Below are 21,880 nucleotides of genomic sequence, written 5' to 3'. Positions count from 1 at the left end.
TAGACTGTTCCCATTTGCACAAGTTATTCTTGGCTGTGATGCAACATCTAGACTCGGCAATATAGGAAAAGGAGTTACTATGTACAAGCATCACAAATTCTCAAATTGTTTCTATTTGTTTGCACTCCAACCTTAAATCAAGTGTAGTAAAAGTTGACTTAGTGGGAAACAAAACCAAATTAAAAAGAAGAAAAAAGTGACATAAATAGCGTAGACAATAACGATTGCAAAATTACACAACTCAAATAACAAATCCCAGTGTTTAAAAAAAATCGAGCCTTAGAACTACTAAAGCCTTTTTATCCTAATGTAATTATTTCCAGCCCAACTATCCCCTCGGAGGAAGGTTGAACTTTCCCCCCATATCCTCTGTGTGATGTGCTCTTGTATAATTATATATGCATGTACTTTAGAAAGTTAATTAATGAATGTCCTAATAGTAGTTTTTTTTATAGGTTAGTCATGAGGATAACATATTTACAACTATTCGATTTGGAGCCATATTGATATCAACTATTATAGCCTGTTCGTCTTGTTTGTTGCTAATTTTGGCCGCATTATATGCTCTCAAATTCTGTAATATTGGACTGTCCGAAAGAAGTAAGTAAATCTCTTACGTTGGTGCAAATAGTGAGTTATGAAACGTTTCTTAACAAAAAAAAAAAAAAAAAAAAATTAAATTCTACAGGTTGTTTAAGTGCATTGCCTAAGTTTGCCTTTCCGAATTTCACTATTAAAGTAGAACAAGTTGAGAAGAGTTTATTTCAAGATGTAGTGGTAAAGTGACTAAGATTGAATCCCTGTCATTCGGTAATAACTATCAATTGTAATACCAATTTGCTACAATAAGTAGAAGTTTCTGGTAAAACCACGATTTTGTAATTCAGTATCGTTATGGACTACCGTTAATTCACTATCTTTATGGAATGAAATCTAATATTTTTAGAACAGTATAGCAACTGAAGAAATATATCAGCCATTGTGTTCTAGAACCTAGAACCTGTGTTCTATGTCTTAGAACACATTCGTGATAACACATTCGCAATTATTGCGAATGTGTTGAAAAATATCAAGTTTTAACTATGTTGAATATTCCCTCCTTATTAAAGGTTTAGAGTTTCCTTTTACTCGTCGCCTCTCTTTGCAGTGTTTTTAGTAACTTCTATTGTAATTCCTATGTAAACTTAATCTTATAGATTCATGCTACTAGATTTTATGGACACAAAAAAAGCAGGAATAAGAAGGTTTTTGTTGAGAATGTTCTTAAATGCTAGCTGCCTTTACTGACTGAGTTAGGGTTACCTACTGATTTTTAGCCTTAATTGGTGCCGGACAGAATTTTTTCTAGAGGTACAAGAAATATCTGTTCTCTATGCGCATAACCTCTGGCAATCTTTATTGCAAAAATTGGTGTTTACGCTGTCCGTATAGAAGCAAGGCTGGAGCTAATGCATTACATGTTGTCATTAATTACAGTTACATATGTCATTAATAGAAAAGTTAGAGGATATTTAATTGTAAATCAATCGATAATTACAAATACATGTGTGGTCTTCACAACCTCATGCTTTGGTTCAGTTTTTATGTTCATTTATACGCATTGCAAGAACTAAAAAGAATTTAAATTTATTATTTTACATTCTCTAGGTTATTCATTTGTAATCTAAACTTTGCGAAACTGCTTTAAACGTCTTTTGTAAATAGACTAATTAAACTTGATATTTACATTTAGCTATGTTTCTTATGAAATTTTGCCTACATCACAGATACTAAAAACGATATAAGCACTACTGAGACAAATATTACGTATGCATTCTCATGCAATGTGCTTATAAAGATGATATCCCTCGCGGGATTGAGGTCGCTCATGGGATATATATATATATATATATATATATATATATATATATATATATATATATATATATATATATATATATATATATATATATATATATATATATATATATATATATATATATATATATATATATATATGTATATGTATAACATTAGTCTTGCACACGAATATATGTGAGTCTCGTTGTCGTTTGTGCTCTAACCGCAGATTAATTCCAGCTTTAAACTATACTGCTAAATATTTAATTTTTGCTTAATTTTATATTAATTTTTGCTTTAAACTATACTGTTAAATATTTGAACTATAGCCAGGCCTGTCCCATTGCACAACCCTATGAAATAGCTAAATTACGCATTAGCCCGATTATCATATTATTCTTCACTTCTTAACCATGAGGTGGCAAATAAGTAACTTTAATTGAATTGAGAAATTCCGGCGGGAATTTAATTCCTTCTTCCGGTTTATCCTTCATAGAATCATACCTTTTTTGGGATTTGTATGCTCCTGGGAGGTGATCAACACTCTCATTTAATTGTCCTTACATTTTTTTTCAGCAGTATTAAATTAATGCGTTTCTTTGTTCCATATCAATTTGATGATTATATTGGGAATGCTTCCTATTGGATTGATGGTGCTCATTGTCGTGTATCTTGTAACTGCAGATTTTGTCATGGATCATTTTCGTTTGTAATTTGTTTTGATGCTCGTCACGGCTAAAATATATTTATTAGCCATATATTTAAGCCATATATCATATATTTAGCCATATTTAAGCCAAATATGTCTTTGATGCTAACGCCATATTTTATTTTTATATTTGTTTGGTTTTTATCAAACATCATGTATAGTTGAAAATATTTAAATGAGTGTTGAGAGAAATAAAGGTTGAATTGAAGTGGGGTTGGGGGAGCTGAGCGGGCGGTCCATATTGTCTGGGGTTGAACTGAATGGGACTGAGTTGAATGAGGGACAAGTTAACTGAGTTTAGTTGAACGGAGTTGATACCAAAAATGGATTATAATCTATTTTTCCGTTCGTCATTACATGGACATCATTTCAATCGTTTTTGATATGCGTTCTTCAAATAAAGTTTTTTTTTTGTTGTGTAGGAATACCTTCTATGGATGCCAGTAGGGGGATAAGGTGGCCCTTACTACCCCTACTATTATTCTTCACTTTTAAATCAAGGAGTGGTAAATAAGCAACTTTAATTGAGTCTAGTATGGGCAATTCCCCCCAAGGGAACAAGAATACAACAAATGGTGCATATAATTAGGAAAAATAACCGTATTACATTTAAATTTGAATAAAAGTAAAACTCATTTAAGCACTTGCCACCCACCTTCCGCCACCTGAGAATTTTCTTGGTGTTGTTTACAATGTCCCTTCCTGTTCTCCACCTTTGTGGTTGGTAGAAATGTGAATGTAAGCTTTCATCCCCAGATGTAATCCCCCTTCCCCAAATGTTCTTCTACAGATATCTAAATCAAGATATAGAAAATTTGGGTATTAAAGGACAGTTTTTGAGCATAGAATTACACTCCTACACCAACAGAAAAATCCACCGGCTCTCGTCCATAATGATTAATGCAAAATTATACAGCGATGCACGTAATCTTATCAAGCCTCGAACGAATAAACTTAGTTAAATGAAGCTTAAAATAAATGTACATTTTTACCGTTTGTCTTCAATGGACAGGATGCCTTATTACATGTCTCATAATTTTCCCTTGGTGGCTTTTATAGTACCTTTTGGGCCAAAATTGTCGTTTTGTGCCACAAAATGACGTAAAATACCAATTTACTATGGTGCAATCTTTTGTTGCTACTTAAACAGGTCAGAAGAATTTTCAGGTGATTTTCAAACAGGTGACTTTCTGGGAAGAAATATACAAAACCTAGAGTAGAAAAACCCTGACTTAAACCGAAATTGCTGAAAGATTCATTGTTTTTCAAGATTAAGACATATTTAGGTAATTTTCTAAGCCTTGATTCTTAGGCAATCTTCAAGTTTTCTAAGACACATTTAGGTTTATGTGCAATTTCCTAAGCCTACAAGGCTTGGAAGCCTGTAATAACTTGTGATTTTCGAAAAAAAGGAAAAAATACCCACAAAAAGTCAAGGAATCTTAATATTCAACGGATCAGAGAACCTTAATGTAGAGGTTTCTACTACTGTAGAGGTTACTGTAGACGAATTTGTTTGTTTTGTTTTCCAGGGGTGATCGTATCGAACCAGTGGTCCTAAAAGATGGGACGAAGGATCAGTTGAACGGAAATTAATAGTTCTAGTGCCGTTTTTAACTGACCAAAAAGAATGGAAGGCAGGGAGCTCCTCTCCCATGGCTTTTTTACTCTAAGAGTCATCCAATAAAAGCTCAGGATAGCTATTTTGTTCAGTGTAATTGAACCGTCCAATTACTATGCCTCTGGGGAAATGGCCTTTTTCCTTTTTTTTTCTTTGTTTCATGTCTGGAAACATGACCCCTAACAGCTTTTAAGGAAAAGACTGTAAGTTATGACATTTGCCCATCATTTTATATATATAGTAATTGTTACTTGGATGAAAACATAAATTTTTCGGGGGGTGGGGTTTTTTGAAGGAGCCATTTCCCACGGGTAGGGATATTTCCGGAGTTGGGCTTTTCAAGGGAAATTCTATACGTTTGATTTTCCAGAATGTCAATGCGAAATTCTCTTTATGTGTCTTACTTTCTCATTGGCGACTCAATTTTGAGTGTGGATATGTTCCTGAGAAATTGCCGTGGGAAATTTCTCAGCAGGGTTAAATTGTCTCGTAAATTAATGTGGCCTAAGGAGAATTTTCCAGATACGATTGTCCGCAGGATATTTTCTCTGGGGAATTTTCAGCGAGGATGAAATCATTCGAAGGAAATTTCACGGGTAGGGGCAATTTTACACGGAAGAAATCTCCATATAAAAACGGAATTTCTTATGAAGTGGAAAGTGACTTTCCAGCATTGGCTGAAAAATGACCTGAAATTCAATATAAAAAATGAATTTTTTTAACTGGAAGTAAAGAGCTATATTAAAACTTATAACGAATGGTGTTTCGGTGTTGCTTTCTGTAATTTATCACGTTTTGCACGGAAGAGAGGATTTGCAGCATGAATTGAAAAATGATCAAATATTAAACAAATAAGTTTTTTTATAGCGATGATGGAATTGTGAAGGAGGGGATCGGTGGGTTGGGTTCTACATGGGAGGAACTTTCCATGAAGAAATTAAAATAACTTTTCCTCCAAGAAATAATTTGGGCACTCTCATGATGCTTCGCCCCTCTTCTCCTCCTCTGTGCCGGTAGGCATGTGAATCTAATCGTTTATGATAGGAAAATATTATTCCAACAAGAGGGATGCTATAACCTCTAGCATCAATTATTAAAGCTGTATACTAGAGTAATAAAGTTCTTTAGTACTTTTAGAAAAGTTTCTTGTTCTAATTAAACGTCCCTTTCTTTCAGAATTGAGTAAAAATATCAAGCTTCAGCACAAAGAGCTTTTGAGGAGGGGCCAACCCTCTTCATATAAAAGATTAATTTTTTTTTTCGTTTTAAGATTTAATGTTGCTTCTTTCTTTCAGTGGAAAAATTGGTTTTTTAATTAATTTCCGATCGTTTTTCGTATAATGCCTTGAGATCCGGCTCACACCCGTTGGAAAATTCTCTTCTAACCCAAGAAATTTCCTCCATGGAAAGTTCCTTCCAAGTAAAGTATCTTTCCCTGCTTCTCGGAAAAATTTTCCCCTTGAAAGTTTCATCTAGGTCTGATCTAATCCTGGTCTGATTTCGGTCTGTTCTTTGATCCTCCGTCTAATCTTCACTGTTCAAAGCCAAGTTTTTGAATAATATTTTTTTAATAGCTTTCCTAAAAACTTGTTTTAAGCACCGGTTCCTAGAAATCAGAGAGACGTTCGGAAATTTATAAATGTGTACAGATAGGGCTGACGTGAAACTTTCGGGTCTGAATTTTTGCTTCAGCGTTGACGGAATAGATTCTTCATATTGTAGTAATCTAATTCTGAAATTCTGGTTAGTACGTCCTAAATAGGAGCTTCCCCAAGTACATGGGATCTGATAGACTCCACTTTGATGCTCCACTGAAATTGTGTCCTTTCCATAATTCAGAAAACCACTTAAAATATCACTACATTTAAGTTTCCTTGAAACCATTGCTTTGTAAAATTCTTTTTAGTTTTTCATTCATCACTGAAGATAGGGTAAAGTACCAAAAAAAAAAATATATCTTTCTCCCCAGTTGTCTCTAAAACTTCCTTAGAAATCTCAAAAAGCTTTTTTTTTTTCTTCTTTAAATAGTCTGGTAAATTAACCGACTTGGATAATTGTTACTTGTTAGTATTTCTCTTAGAACGGACAACTGCTCCTCTATATATTTTGGTGAGCAGATACTAAAAAATACAATCTGTAAAAGAAATTATCAACCCAACTTTTATTTAGCGAGCATGATTTGAGAAAAAAGACAAATATCTATTGTTGTTAGTTGAGTTTCTATAGATTTTAAAGTCCAGATTATTTGCATTTTTAAAAGAACATTTTAAAAGGTATACATTTGCGCATTAATGGGAGATAGGAGTAAAGTATGGCGGGTCTGCATGCCTTATGTGTTAGGTACAATTATCCTGCATATTATGAAGTAAGAATTGTTTTCTAACTTCACACTGTCCGAATACTTTAACCCCCCCCCCCCCCTAATGTGCAAATATATAGCCCAAATTATATATTTTTCATCTATTCTGTCACATCTCTATGTCTTGTCTCATGCTAAGCTGAAACTAACAAAAAAATGGTTCTATAACGCGTCAATGAATGAGCAACTTGAGCGGTAGGGGCTGTATCATACAAGTACCAATTAGTATCGTAATAAGAGTCTCTCAATTTTTGAAAAAAGGCACAATAATGAAACTTGAAAAAAATTCAAGGAACACCAAACGCTAGATAGCGTTAGTGATTTTTGTGGACACTTTCGTTAGTTTCTACTTTTATAAGTTACATATGTTCTTTAGTGATGACCTTTTGTCAGAGATACGTTAATATAGATGGCCCAATAGACAAAGATTTGCAGTATTCAATTGTTTCTCTTCTGTTCTGACGTTGTGCGATTTCGACAATCGGCGTTAATTAATTTTATACCAGATGTTTCCAAAGTAACGTTTACTTTAAGCAAACGTCATTAGGGTATAAAGAATGAGTTTCCCAAAGCTGTTTAAAGTGTAGCACGTTTTTGGGACTGAGTAATTAAAAAAAAGAAAAATATGACAGAAATTTTATTTTAAAAAAAAATTATATTTTCTTTTTGAAAACTAGATATGGACAAGACGCCTTACCTTCCGTTTCATAAATAAAGAATATACTTCAGAGTCTGAAAACCCAAAAGGCAAATTCAACTAATTTTTTATCAGACTCATCCCTTAAGCTTTCTTTAAGAAATAATATCAAAGAAAGAAGTGCAATGTTATTTTGGAAACATTTTTTTATTGACTTGATTTGAGTATAGTAAATCCTTTCGTATCAGAAAAGACAAAATCGAATCATAGCAGCTGCTAATAAGAAAAAGCAAATATTAGTCATTATGTAAATTTAACGTGTCAAAGGTGTAGGGTAAGAGAAAATCAGAAAGCCAAATAATTTGAAACAGCTTTAGAAGAGAGGAGACACATCACTTGATTTTGTCTTCAATATATCATCTACTGATTTATTATGGTAAGCGTAAAAAACTTTTCTAAATTCTTTGTGTTTTTTTTATCTCAAAATTTATAGCACTCCATCAACCTTAACTGTGATTAGAAAAACGTGCCTCGGTCAGGCCTGACCTGAAATTACTAACAAAATATTACGTGATTTAAAGCTTTTGACAATATCGCCAAATATTCTCTTTAAAAACTCCCTATTCTTTCAAATAAATTTTATCGATTAAGAAGAACAGTCAACTTTAATCCTAGATAAGACTTCATACCCCATTGAAGGCTGTGAAGAGTTAAGACTATGCCTGGGGGAACATTTCTTACTTGGCCTTCTCTGCCTTTCTTTTGAGGATTCAGCTTGCACTGAAAATTTAAAAAATCCCATATTAGGTCCCTTTGAGACTGGTGCCCTGAGAATTCCTCACTGACTCGATGGTCATCACCCTGTATAGAAAGTCAACATTGGGTCTTCTAATTCTTTTAAAACTACCTTTCAATAGCAATAAAAAAAACTAGTTAATCAAATTTGAGACGAAGTGTGGCCAAGCAATGCTAAAACAGTCTTTTTTTTTATAGTGTATTCTATGGATGATGAAGACGCTTGGCGTATTGTGACGACATTAAGACAGCCTGATGTGGAAGTTGGAGAAGGAAGAGTGGAATGAAATGAATTTTAATTCAGGGATTTGTATGTACCTGTTGTATCATTCCTCTAGTCCTACCTGCGTATTTATGAATTGGGCCTTTTAGAAACTAAAATTCGTGAACTAAATAAAACTTAAGTAAACTGAACTACTTTTTTAATTAAATGTTTATTTTTACTTTTGAATGTGCCGAACTTGTGGTATGGAGGTAGCCAGATTGGCTTCAAAAATAGTATTCAATGGTCAAAATGCATTTTGTTGCTTTCTTTGGATTAACCATTATTTTGGTGAATACCCTATGTGAAAACAAAGTTTAAAACCAATAAGTGTTTTGTTGTAGAAATATTTAAAATAAAGAAAGTAAAATTAATCGACTCCGAAAGAAAATATGAAGAAACATGAGGCAGTAAAGCTTAAAGAAAAAGAATCGATTAGGTTTCAGAAGGGCTTAATTATTGTGAAATGTGTGCCATTATATACCTATGTCTATTTGGTTCTTCTTATATGAATAAATTATTAGAATTATTCTTTTTTGGAATCATTACTGCTTGACTTCTGGAATTTCAAGTGTTTTTACCCATAAAACTTCGTAAATTTTTTTTAGAAATTATAAATGTTTACGAAAAAACTAGTTTTCTTGGCTAAGAATTAAGCCAAGAAATCGAATTTTTCAGCGTATCATAATGGGATTACACCACTATGGTGAGTGTATCATTTTGAACGGAAGCGGTCTTGTAGATAAATTCAAGAGCGGGCCTTTCAAGCATATGTAAATAAGAGTATTTCCTTCATATGTTTTCTCTTTATCTCAAAACAAGGCCGTATCTAGGGGGGGGGGGGGAGTAGGCGGTTTGAATCCCCCCCCCCCCCAAAAAAAAAAAATGATTGTCCGACTCGCAAAAATTTAACAAAAAAATCGTTTAGCATTATTGTTCCAAATTTGTCTCATTTCAACGCATAAAAAATACAGTACGAATCGAGTTTTAATTGTTAATCTAATTTAATTTATTATTTAACTTTGGCCTTGAATTCTTCCGTTTCACACGTCCCATCACAGAAGGGCCGATGACCAGTATGCTTGCAATTGCAAAGCCAAACATCTTGTGTTTTTTCAATGGTAAAGAGAACTGGCTTGAGCTTGGCCTTATAATGTGGATTCTTGTGGGAACCGTCGCAAAGAGGCTAAAAAAAATTCAAATAATTACCATTTTTAGATTTCCAGAAATGGACTGAAAAAGGGAAGAAAAATTATTTCAAAGTTCAAAGTAAAAGTGCTAAATTAGTAGCCTAGTTTAATAAAAAAAAAATATGAATAGAGAATTAAGAACTGGCCAAAAGAATAAAACAAACACTATCATTTCTACATAAAACAAGGTACAAATGAAAAATAACGAACCAAAAAGCCACTTAACTGACGTAAAATATTTAGAGAGGATAAAATGGTTTAGCTATGAAATCAATAATCAGCACATTCGAAATACAAAACTGCTAGCACCTATCCATTTTCCAATAAAATATAGCAATAATAGGGCCCTTTTAGCTTTACTCCGGAAATTGCAGAAAAAGGCTACTGATAGGTGATAAGTAGGACTGGCAGCCCCAGAGATTTATCGCTAGTTATAGTAATGTTTTTCATTCAGATCTTTTTTTCTGTCTAATAATGGTTCTTCTTAACCTACTTTGTTAGTGGTCCAGCTAGATTCTTCTGGTTTAAGCCCAAACTGCTATTTCTTACAGTCTACCTTTGCTGCTTGTAGCTAGCCGTTGGCGCTGGTGTCTATCCAACTTGTTTTTAAAAGAATCAAGAGACTAGTTTTCAGAGATAATCTCTTTCATGAGACCATTCCAGAGGGAGGTGCAACGTTTTACAAAGCTGTTCTTCAAGTGCTCAGTGTGGTAGGTCTCCTCTTATAGGAGAGCCGGCCACATCGTGTTTCTATGGGTTTCTTGAACAGGCTTAAAAAGCAGAAGTACAAGTATAGACAGCTCGTCGGAGGGAGGGCAGTGGATGTGCTTGTAAAGAACAGCTATTGACGACAAATGTCTCACTTAGAGGTTGTAAAGGTGCCTGGTGGGTGCTACAGCTCGCCCTTATATGATGTAAAAGATAACTCTGAAAATGGGTAAGGTCTTCTGAAAAACCATGGAGAATTCCTCATTGGGATTTTAGCCAGCATTCTAAATTCACTTAATTTCTCTCTATTATGGAATGTTTTTTTTTCAATATTCCACTTGCAGATAGAACAGCGAACAGAATTAATGCGAAAGTGGATTAGTATAAATGCGGAATTCAACATGTTCCGCCTAACGTCAAGCATCCTTGTCCTGTTTTCTCCAAGTAGAGAAGGTTGTCCAGAAGATTTAGAAGCATTAAAAGTTTTTTTTTACCAGTGAAGATGATAAAATTAACGTAAATTCTAGACTTTAAATATTATTCTTGCTTGTTTTAACTTTTCTCACTAAATCTATTGCAGCATCAAGCCACTTGAGACGAACGCAGCTGCGTACACTCTTCTTCCTGCCCAATCTATTCAAAGCTCTACTCTTACTCCTTCTCACAAGATTCCGCGTTCCTTTAAGTTTTTTCTTATGACCTTTTCCCATTCATGAGCGTCCTGATGGCCTCAGATGGATGAGCAAAAAGCACCAATTTTTGGCAACCTATCATCCATACCATGGGTCATAGCCAACTCAAAACTTTATTTCTTTATTGGCCTAGAAAATAAAATCAAACCAGACTTTTCATACAGCTTGATGCTATGTATAGGCTATATATGCTTAGTCATATATTTCATAAATAGTAAGATTAATTTTTTATTCTTCATCTTTTGTCTCTTACCTATCTAGGTTTCGTTAGTATTGAAAAAAATTACAAGAAGTATTGAATCGATAAACATGTTATTTAAAACATGAATCTATTTTATATAATACACGGTTATTTCTTCTTCTACTGTCAAATTAAATATTTCGGATTCTCGTCTGGTACAGAGGAAAACCTCCTAGTTGTCTTCGGCCCTGAGATTTGTATTAGCTGCAACGCTTTTGTAACCTTAAAGAAAATGAAGGATTTAGAGACTTATAGACCTTCATAAGGTTTTCCAACTATGAAAAAAACAATCTGTACCTTGACTTTTCTACTTTTATTTCTCCATTGTATCCATCATCTTCACTAATAATGCTATGCTACCCAGGTAACTGAAGCTATCTACTTGTTGATTTTACTCATTGCCTAAGATCACCTTTTCATCCTTATTTTTTCCTAGTTTAAACAACTTTTCCACATTAATTTTCAAACCTATTTTCATACTCTGAACCCTCAAAAGCTCCAAAAATACATTCATTTTATAACACTATTATCTATTAAAGTCACATATAGTCTAAGTCTATGAGAGGTATATTCTTGATATTGATGCTATATTCTTCCATAGTTTTTCCTATATCCTCTAGGGTAAAGTCTTTAATACTAATACCCTTAAATAGAGGTGATAAAAAACCCTGCTTATCCCTTAATTTTGCACCAAAGCATATAACACCTTCACTTTCTACCCTGACTGCAGCAACATTATTCTCTATGTAGAACTAATTGATTTAAAATACTTATCTGGTACACTATACTGGATAAGACCTTCACTTACGCCTTTTCTATCAGCTGAATGATGTACAAAACTCAGGATAAACTGCTATAAAATTTAGTGAAGTACAATTTACAAGACTCAGTATAAAAGGTGTCTGGTGATTCAGATAATTCACAATTATTTATCTAAGTATGAAATTTTAGTCAGCACATCCTCTCCTTTTCCCAAAGCACACAGTTCTTTTCTTAAAATTGTTGCTGAAGTAACACAAAGGTGCTATGTAACATAACCTGAATTCCGCATGAAAGCAAAAATAAACAATGTATTTAGGGAATGGTATCGCAATTGTTACCAAACACTAGTTTTTGGTATAAAGAAGTGTTTTTCTAACAAATAAATTATTCATGCCTCTAATTTCGAATACTTCTCCAAGTAGAAGAATGTACAAAACATTTCCAAAGACTAAAAACTTCTATATATTCTGAGGATGTAATACTAGGCCACGTTCTGCGGATGAAGGATGACAGATTACCAAAGATTGTCCTTTTTGGCCAACCGTCTGGGGCTACATGGAAAGCAAGTCGTCCTTGTCTGGGTTGGGAGGATGTCATAAATAAAAATTTAAAGGAAATGGGAACTTCCTGGGAGGGTGTAAAGAGGGAGGCTTTAAATAGATTAGGTTGGAGGAGGAGCGTGCATAGCTGTGTTGGCCTCAGGCGGCTTGGTGCTGCAGTGAGTTATTAGTAGTAGTAGTAGTAATAATCTACAAGATAGAAAGATTGAGATGACTAGGACATATTCTACAGGTGAAGCATGACAGGTTGCCAAAGATCATCCTTTTCTGCCAAACGAAAAATCAGGTCATCTTCGAATGTTTTGAGAAATAAATTATTCATGCCTCTAATTTCAAATACTTCTCCAAGTAGAAGAATGTATAAAACATTTCCAAAGACTAGAAACTTCTATATATTCTGAGGATGTAATAATCTACAAGATAGAAAGATTGAGATGACCAGGACTACAGGTGAAGCATGACAGGTTGCCAAAGATCATTCTTTTCTGCCAAACGGAAAATCAGGTCATCTTCGAATGGTTTGAGATGAAGTTGTAAGGAAGGATTTAAAAGAAATAGGACCTGGGAAGGAGTAAAGAGAAAAGCTTTGAACAAATTGGAATGGAAGAGGATTGTCCACAGCAGTGCTGACCTCAAGCCAATTGGTGCTGCAATGAGTTGGTGGTAGTTGTGGTAGAACTAGTAATAAGACATGGGAAAAGATATTGGAATAACTGCGTGAGCTTATTAAGTTTGATTTTTTAAACGAAAATCTACCCTTGCATCTTTTAAAATTACCATCACCAAAGTAGAGATGGTACCAATATTACCTAAAATTACCAAAGTAGAGGTGGTAGCTTCAAATATTTTCTGCAATCGAAATTTATAACCAAACTTAGGCATAATGTCAACAACTAAATGAAACATAGAGCATAATGTTTATGCAAAGACTGAAAGTTACCTGGTTTTTACTCCAGCCACAGCTACACCAATAGTATTTCTTCCCTTCAATACATTTCATTTGAAAAGGCTTGCTGCTGTAGATTCTTCCTTTTTCTTGTTGTAGGTGCTCGGAAATTAAAGGCTCCATGGCATTTTTGACTGGTAGTTCAATGTTTTTCAATATAGGTTGCTTTTTTGCTGTGTCTGAAGCATATCTAGCATGCTAAAAAAGAAAACCAAATTATTTATGTTGGACAAATAAATCAATATTCAAACAAGGTCAAAACAATTTAAGAAAATGTAATCAAAAGCTCAAGCTACCTTCAGAAACTTAGCCTACCTGTTTCATATTACAAGAATAAATCATTAAAACAAGGAATTCATTCTACTGAGCTACACGCAGGGTTCTGTCATAGCTATAGGCAGGTACAAAAGGTATATTATCCAACTATTTTCCATGCTAGTTTTTCATCAATATTTCTACTAGCGAGATTTAACAAATAAACTATATTTCTTTTCTTTCAACAAACTAACTGGTTTTTGGCAAACTATTTGTTATCTATCTATGCTACTCAGTTTTGTATGTCACTGAACAAGGCACTTTCTACCACCTTTTGTTTGCTTCTAAAACAAAGTAAAGATTTGCTTTTTCATAATGTATAAGTTTACAAAACCGTACCTAAAAATCTGTTATAAGTTTTCCAATTATAATTTTTTTTTTTTTTTAGGCATGCTTCCTCGGATTTCCAATATTTCCTCATTCCAATCTTTTTTATTGGTATACTCTTAGATTATTCATTATTAAAGTTCATTTGAAAGGCCAAAATGCAACAAAGAGTGGCCATGTTCCAAAAGTGGTCCAAAAGATAGGTAAATAAATTTTGGCAAAAAAAAAATGCTTCTGTTTTGAACTTTTTGTCTATTGATTTGAAAAGAATTAAGTTTTAGGAATTTCTGACAAAAAGAAAATACTTCTTGCTATGGAAACTACAGTTTACATAAAAAGTGAAATTTTTTAAAGGTTTATAACTCTGAAAACACTAGTCAGCCTCAAAAACTGAACAAGATATTTTTATTTTAGTCTTTGTTTGTGTATTGATTGATATCTGAGCATGTAATAAAAAAGGCTAAAGACTTTAATAATTATCTTAAATAGAACATATTGTAAAACTTATAACCCTGAAATTACTTGCTAACCAAAAAATTGAATAGCCGATTTGTGCTTTTGTTTCTGTGTCAATTGGAAAATATGTTTTTTGAAAGATAAAATTCCCTGTAATTACATCAATATTCAACCAAATTAAATAAGTTAATAGACATTTTTTATAGGCTTAAGTTTAAAAAAAAATTATCGGCATCTAAAAACATGATTTTGACTTTAAATAAATATAGTTTACTAGAATTCTAGAAAGATTAACTATTGTGATTTGAACACACAGGAAATTCTGAATGTGAACACAATTTCTATCTGTACAATACTGATACAGTATCTAATTTTAATTGCCCAAAAGTATATGCTCTCCTTTACCCATCTACAGAAGAAATAAAAATCCCTCAAGAAATTTCCAATAACTGGTGATTATGATTGCTGACAAAAATAGCAACAAGATAGAGCTGATGATATCCCAGATAGACTGGCAACAGGTGGAGTAGCAATGCTATCCATCCATTGAAGAGCTCTTTGAGCTGACCATCCATTATGACATTCTCAAATCTTTCTACACAAGTGTTAACAATTCATAAAAAAAAGAAAAGGTAGACTTAGGCAAGACTGGAATGCATCCAAACATAATAAAGTCACACCACCACAAAGCAGGCACATAAATTATTATGGGACAATGGAGCAGTACATCAGCCCCCCCAGACCTCATTTTCCCTCCAGCCCAGTTCATATTTGCCCCACCCCACCACTGCTTCTTGTTTATTCCCTTTTTTGCATAAATCACATTTTATGAATTGTGAATCAAGAAACATTTTTTATGAAACAAGAACACAACAAAGAGAGGACTAAGCTCAAACAGCTAGCTCATGCATGATGGTTTTATTGGCTTCCATTTGTTCAAAAGATCTGGTTGCATTTTATTACCTGTCTTGAAACACTAATAGCAATTTCAGACAAAAGCAATTCAACAGAAAACTGTTCTGAAGCTTTTGGCATGCTAGTGACCATTGATATCCAGTTCCTGGTTATTATTGGAATAATGAGCAGTATACTTGGTCAATAAAATGTTTACCTTCTGTTTCAGGCAGTCAAATACCAGGTTCTAGAGCACAAGGTGATTAAAGCAATAAAACACTTATGCAAGGAGCATTAAACCCAAATAAAAATACCAAAGCATTTTGGTGGCTATAGGGAGATGCTTCTTTAATTTTTATGTTGAAACCACTATAGGTGCCAGAGCACAAAGTCATATGAATAGTAATCATGACATTTTTAAAGCTTTAAGTCAGATATTCTTTACTTCATAACTTCAGTGCTGAGACAAAAGTTCAGAGAAAACTTGGCTTAGAACCATTCAAACCAAATTCACTAAAGATCCTGGATACACACCTAGTACAAGACTTTGTGCATGAATTTCCAATGCTATCAGTCAACAAGTTGACCTTTGAGTCAGAACTAACTTTGACAGATTATGATGTCATATTGCCCATCAAAAGCTCTTGCCCCCAATTACACACATAAAGACACCTTTGCTGTCATCTTCAAGGCATTTGAAATTACAACAACCCTCACCATTTCAACTGATTCAAATGAAAGATTTTATAAATGCTTGACAGGGACAACACAAATCCCTGAACAACTTTGACTAATGAGCAACATAGCAATTTATTAGTCATTGCAATCCAGCCAGAAAAAGCCAACAATATTGCCATCATCAAGTTTGCTGCACTGAAGCAATATTATTTCCAATAAAAAGACTGGCTATTCACTTATACTTGAGCTGTATTGCAAACAAATTTATGTTTTTTTTCAAAAAACTCTGGCAGGAGACCCCCCCCCTCCCTAATATTTTTCAAGTTTGCACTATTACCCACAAAGATTTCTGCAGGAGGTTTCTACCACCTTTCCTTGTTGGGAAGTGCAATTAAACATAATTACCTTTTTTAAAATAAGATCAGCATTCTAAAAAAAATCAAACTAATTTTTGAAGCTTAAGCCCATTGAAAAATTTGGTTAATTTTGCAAATTTAGTTAATTTGGACAGAAATTTGATAGAAAGAAAAAATAATGCTCTATTCAAAAAAATAATCACTGCTGTTACAATTGTGCTCTACCCCTCCCTATTTGAGCTGGATAGCCCTAGCCCTTGACTATGTAAACAAATTTACCAATCTGTTTTTCAAATTGGTCATTATAGGTCACCCATTGATGACAAATAAGCATAAAAGCAATGGCAAACTCTTAAAAATCAGCAAACTTTAACCCCTGATGGTATGCAAGTGTAACAGCAGTGACTATTGTATTTGAAAATAGTATATTGAATGGTATAAGATAATGGAGGTAAAATCTAAATGAGTGGTTTTTGTCTATTTTGGAAAGTAGTAAAGGAATGTGAATAAACTCTCAGGAATACATCCAAAATCTCAGTGATTCCTGGGGAAGAATTTGAAGCACCTACCTCTACTACTTCCTTCTCTAAAAGGAACTAGTCTTTGATAAACTTTTACAATCTTTGTGTCATAAAAGTGAAACCTTGAGAGATAGATGTACAGCCAGAATGAGGCATAAAATCTAAAGTGTTTTGTGCCTCATTCCTTTGGTCAACCCTAATTTATGAGACTTTACAGATTTGAAAATCTATTTCTTAAATTTATAGGGTTCTTGAAAATTCAAGAATTGAAACTTCAAGGACTAGAGACAATGAAAAAGAGAATAAACATGCAAAATTAAGGTAAAATATTTTTTCTATAAAAATAGGTATAGACTAATCTGTTATCTATGCAATTTTCAATGCCATACAAATAAGGAAGTGGTAGAGATAGTAGATTGATAGTAGCTTCCTAGGGCATATTTTAAACCCTAGATTCATTTCTGAAAGTTTCATTTACCTAACTCAGCTACTTTCCAAGATAGCAGGAAGCCCCCTGAACTTGAGCTTTACAGTAATTGACATCTGGCTGACCAGGTTTTTGTCTTTTGGGCACTATTTTATTAGCATTTGTTACACCTAATCATCTTTGGTGGCAATTTTTTATACAAAGAACGGCTGTAAATTTATGTTTATGTTCCTTTGCCTATTTTAAGGATGAAACAGCCTTTTTTAAACAACATCAGCAGTAAAAACCACATTTTATAAAAGAAAACAATAAAAGACAAGTTTTTAGAGTCTATAATTTAGGTAGACTATAGGCTAGCCTACTAATGACATCTAATTTTGGTTGACTAAAAATTAGGCCTTCATAATGCTATTTCAAATATGGGAGTCACGAATTAATTTATTTCTTTAATACACAAGCTTTGAAATAGTACATATTTTGACCTAAGTTTAGATTGCAAGCTATTAAGAAGAAAACAAGTTAATTTCATAATATGCAGAATAATTGCAGTTATCACATTCTGACTGTTGTCCCATTATATTATACTATCTAATTTAATACTCTAAAAACAAGGCTCATTTAGTTCTACTGTTAAGATAGGCTTTCTGAAGTAAACTTAAGATTTGACCCATTGATAATACTTAAATATGTATCAGTATAATCAGCTAATTATTTATATGTTACTTTTGATCAGGTTAAGAATATTTTATGTGCAAGGTAAGCCTATGGGGACCAACTGTAGCCTAACTATGGCTAATAAAATTTATTCAGGTATATTTGTGGTAAATACTTCTAATGATCCAATAAAGTCAATAGGAATAGCTTGATGCAGCTCAGGTTGTCCAGATCCTAGTTACATAGGTCTGATCCAAAATATATATGCCTAACTAATGTGCTTCTTTGAGCCCTAACAGAGTTGCACAAGACTATAGGAAAGGAGTTGATTACGTATTCTTTTTTGTAAAGATGATCTTACTGTATGTATGCTAAAAATGAGGAAAATTATTAGAGTATTATATATCATAACTCCAAAAATTTACATGTTTATGCAAAGCCACTCCTTCAGTTTATCTGAAATGTTGGTATATAATTAAAAAATACTAAGAACTGGTAGAGAAAAGATCAAACAATAGAAAAAAGATAGAATACTATGAAACTTGTGGTTCAAATCTGAGACTTGTGGTCTAGTTTCTGAAACTTGTAGTTTTGGTGCCATCTTTTTTAGACTTAAGGTCCAAAACTGCCAACTTATGTGTTCTATTTTTAAACTACCATGAGACTGGTGGGTCATATTCACCACCCATAGAGAATACCAATTAAAGGGAGATATATGTATTGCACAAAGCACATCTTGTACTAAAAGTTTTGGTGTCTTATAAAAAAAACTTTTTAGACAGTATATTTTTAAAGCTCTGATTGGCACAAATTAAAACTTTGATATCTTCACACTTTAAAAGCCCCTATTCTAGGCTTATAACTATATTTTTTTAATTGCAGTAGTCTTCAATTTAACCTAGTCTATTTTTATTTCAAGTCAAAAAACTTGTTTTGGTAAAATTCTAGTTAAGTGACTTCTTGCTATCTTGGAAAGGGATTAGGTTAGGACAATGAAACATCCAGGAATGGGTCTACTGACTAAATTATGTCCTGAGAAGGTATTTTGAAATACTTACCTCCACTACTTCTACCTCTTGAGGGCCCTGACCTTTGATTACCTTTAAAAATATGTGTGTTATAATAGTGAAACCCTGCAAAATAGATCTTCTGCTTGAGTGAAGTATAACAAAATTGTTTTCAGCTTCACAACTTTGTTCAATCCCAATTTATAAGGTTTTAAGGATATCCAGATACATTTACTAAATTAAAAAAAAAACATTGATATCACTCAGAACTCTATTCAAATAACAGGAATTGCATTTTTAGAACTAAAGGCAGAGAAAAAGCAACTGGTAACAGAAAATTAAGGTAAGATAGTGTTTTGTCAAAATTTCAATAGGTATAGACCTGTCATGTAGGCAAATTTCAGGGTCCTGTCATGCTACATGACCCCTGTCATGTAGGGTGGGTACTTAAAATACCTTCCTGGGATATACTTTAGCCTGTAGACCCATCCCCAAAAGTTTCATTTTCCTAACCTAACCCCTTTCCAAGATAGCAAAAAGTCACTTAATGCTATCCTACACGTCTTTTTTTCTAGGCTATCTATCCTTATAATAAAAAGAAACCAAGACCTGTTTTATACTGTTCCACCAGTCTCTTGAAAAATGTTTGGGTAAAATTCTAGTTAATAGACTTCTTGCTATCTCAGAAACAGTTTAGATTAGGAAAATGAAACTTTCAGGGATGAATCTACAGACTAAAGTATGTCCCAGGAAGGTATTTTGAAGCAACTACATCTACACCTTCTCCCTCTAGAGGGCCCTGACCTTTGATTACCTTTAAAAATATGTGTGTTATAAAAGTGAAACCTTGTAAACTAGATCTTCTGCTTAATTGAAGTACAACAAAATTATTTTCAGCTTCATAACTTTGCCCAATTCCAATTTATAAGGTTTTAAAGGTATGCAAACACATTTCCTAAATTTTGAAAAGAAACATTGATATCACTCAGAACTTGGTAAAATTCTAGATAATTGACTTCTTGCTATCTTGGAAAGGGTTTAGGTTAGGAAAATGAAACTTTCAGGGATGAGTTTACAGGCTAAAGTATGTCCCGGGAAAGTATTTCAAAGTACCCACTTCTAGTTCTTCTCCCTCTAGAGGGCCCTGAACTTTGCCTACATGACAGGTCTATACCTATTGAAATTTTGACAAAACAACATTTACCTTAATTTTCAGTTACTAGTTGCTTTTTCTCTGCCTTTAGTTCTGAAAATGAATTCCTGTTATTTGAGCAGAATTTTGAGCAATATTAATGTTTTTTTTTCAAAATTTAGGAAATGTATTTGCTTATCTTTAAAACCTTATAAAATGGAATTGAGCAAAGTTATGAAGCTGAAAGCAATTTTGTTGTACTTCAATTAAGCAGATGATCTATTTTGCAAGGTTTCATTTTTATAACACACATATTTTTAAAGGTCATCAAAGGTCAGGGCCCTCAAGAGGGAGGAGTGGAGGTAGTTGCTTCAAAATACCTTCCCGGGACATACTTTAGTCTCTAGATTTATCCCTAAAAGTTTTGTTCTCCTAACCTAAACCCTTTGTGAGATAGCAAGAAGTCAATTAACTAGAATTTTACCCAGAACTTTATTCAAATAACAGGAATTGCATTTTCAGAACTAAAGGCAGAGGAAAAGCAACTAGTAACTGAAAACTAAGGTAAAATTCTGTTTTGTCAAAATTTCAATAGGTGTAGACCTGTCATGTAGGCGAATTTCAGGGCCCTCTAGAGCAAGAAGGAGTGGATGTGGGTACTTTAAAATACCTTCCTGGGACATACTTTAGCCTGCAGACCCATCCCTGAAAGTTTCATTTTCCTAACCTAAACCCTTTCTGATATAGCAAGAAGTCAATTAACTAGGATTTTACCAGCGTTTGTACCCTCAAGTGTAACCTAGTTAGCAATGACCAAAGAAATATTGAACTGGCTCGTTTCAGTCTAGAAAGAGGCAGGGAAGCCAGATATGAGACCATAAATATAATTACAAAAATCTATTATTCATCACACAATAAATAATAAAAAATTTAAAATAAAATTCTATGCGTTTCTCAACCTTTGCGGAACATGATATAATTCGTCTAAGTAGAGACATTTTCATGGTAATTTGGCTATTTGAATTACTTGCCTTCTCAGCGGAAGGTTGTCACAAAGCTTTGCGGGAAAGGTACCATTTTTTCGAAACCCAAAGCCTTGACTTCCTTGCCTAAATAAAGCTGGAAGTATTTAAATTTGTTGTCAAATAGTTAATTGTATGGAACATTGTTCCCTTTTCTGCACTCCTAGAAGTTTTCTCTAACACGAATTATTGCGATAAACCGTACATTTTTTTTTTAAATATATGCTCTTTCGCATCGTGTAATCACATTCTATGAGTGAAAAGATTCCTTTGATATTTCCATCTTCAGGAAGAATCAGGATATGCAGTGATAATAAGAAAGTAATAGATTATTAAGACTTATGGACTGGTTGAGCTTCAAGAGCTCAAAGTTTATCAAGTTTTGGTTGCACTACATTCCACACTTCGTAGCTTCCGATAATATTTACAAGCATTTTAAAAAGTCGTCATCTTTCATCGAAATGTGGTTATTTTCAGAGGCAAACATTTCCCAGGCTAAAGATTTTTCTAGTGTAGAAACGAAAGAAAATACATTTGGGTTTAAACGGTGCGTAAAACTTTCAATTGACAGCAAAAATTTACCACAAAAACATTAGAAAATCAATAATGTAAAAAAAAATTTCAAAAGACAATTTAATCATGTTCAAATTTTTGGAGTTAAAGTCAGGTAAAATAAGCTGGTGTTAGTATAAATCACGATGGTTCTGGAACAAAAGCTTAACGGCGCTTAGGTTGAATGTGAAAAGAAAATATGCAAGAGTAAAGTCTAA

At 33.4% G+C, this 21,880-nt stretch overlaps 3 protein-coding genes across 3 annotated transcripts in view; 2 read left to right on the top strand and 1 right to left on the bottom strand.

Moving 5' to 3' along the window:
• LOC136027054 (uncharacterized) overlaps positions 1–8,751 on the top strand; it is a 73,350-nt gene extending 64,599 nt beyond the window's left edge. Inside the window, exons 8-9 of the mRNA XM_065703984.1 lie at positions 456–600; positions 8,159–8,751. Coding sequence (XP_065560056.1) covers positions 456–600; positions 8,159–8,247 — 234 coding nt within the window. The 3' untranslated portion in view covers positions 8,248–8,751. The remainder of the gene's footprint in view (positions 1–455; positions 601–8,158) is intronic.
• LOC136027058 (proton channel OtopLc-like) overlaps positions 1–21,880 on the top strand; it is a 428,472-nt gene that overhangs the window by 289,394 nt on the left and 117,198 nt on the right. The gene's annotated exons all lie outside the window — the stretch shown is intronic.
• Positions 9,192–21,120, bottom strand: LOC136027055 (CDGSH iron-sulfur domain-containing protein 3, mitochondrial-like). The gene is made up of 3 exons (XM_065703985.1): positions 21,048–21,120; positions 13,316–13,519; positions 9,192–9,408 (listed from the first exon to the last, which is right to left on the bottom strand). Exons 1-3 carry the CDS (start codon positions 21,090–21,092, stop codon positions 9,235–9,237), a joined length of 423 nt encoding a protein of 140 aa, XP_065560057.1. The 5' UTR covers positions 21,093–21,120; the 3' UTR covers positions 9,192–9,234.

Source organism: Artemia franciscana, chromosome 5 (assembly GCF_032884065.1).
Source record: "Artemia franciscana chromosome 5, ASM3288406v1, whole genome shotgun sequence".
Taxonomy (NCBI): domain Eukaryota; kingdom Metazoa; phylum Arthropoda; class Branchiopoda; order Anostraca; family Artemiidae; genus Artemia; species Artemia franciscana.
Note: the sequence above shows the minus strand (reverse complement) of the source record. Positions and strands in the feature narration are given on the sequence as shown.

Coding starts and splice junctions, on each gene's coding strand:
- LOC136027055 (XM_065703985.1), bottom strand. CDS start 21,092: ATGAAAATGTCTCTACTTAGACGAATTATATCATGTTCCGCAAAG. Junction 13,520..21,047: donor TTATATCATGTTCCGCAAAG/GTTGAGAAACGC, acceptor TTTCTTTTTTAG/CATGCTAGATATGCTTCAGA. Junction 9,409..13,315: donor GTGGCTGGAGTAAAAACCAG/GTAACTTTCAGT, acceptor AATTTTTTTTAG/CCTCTTTGCGACGGTTCCCA.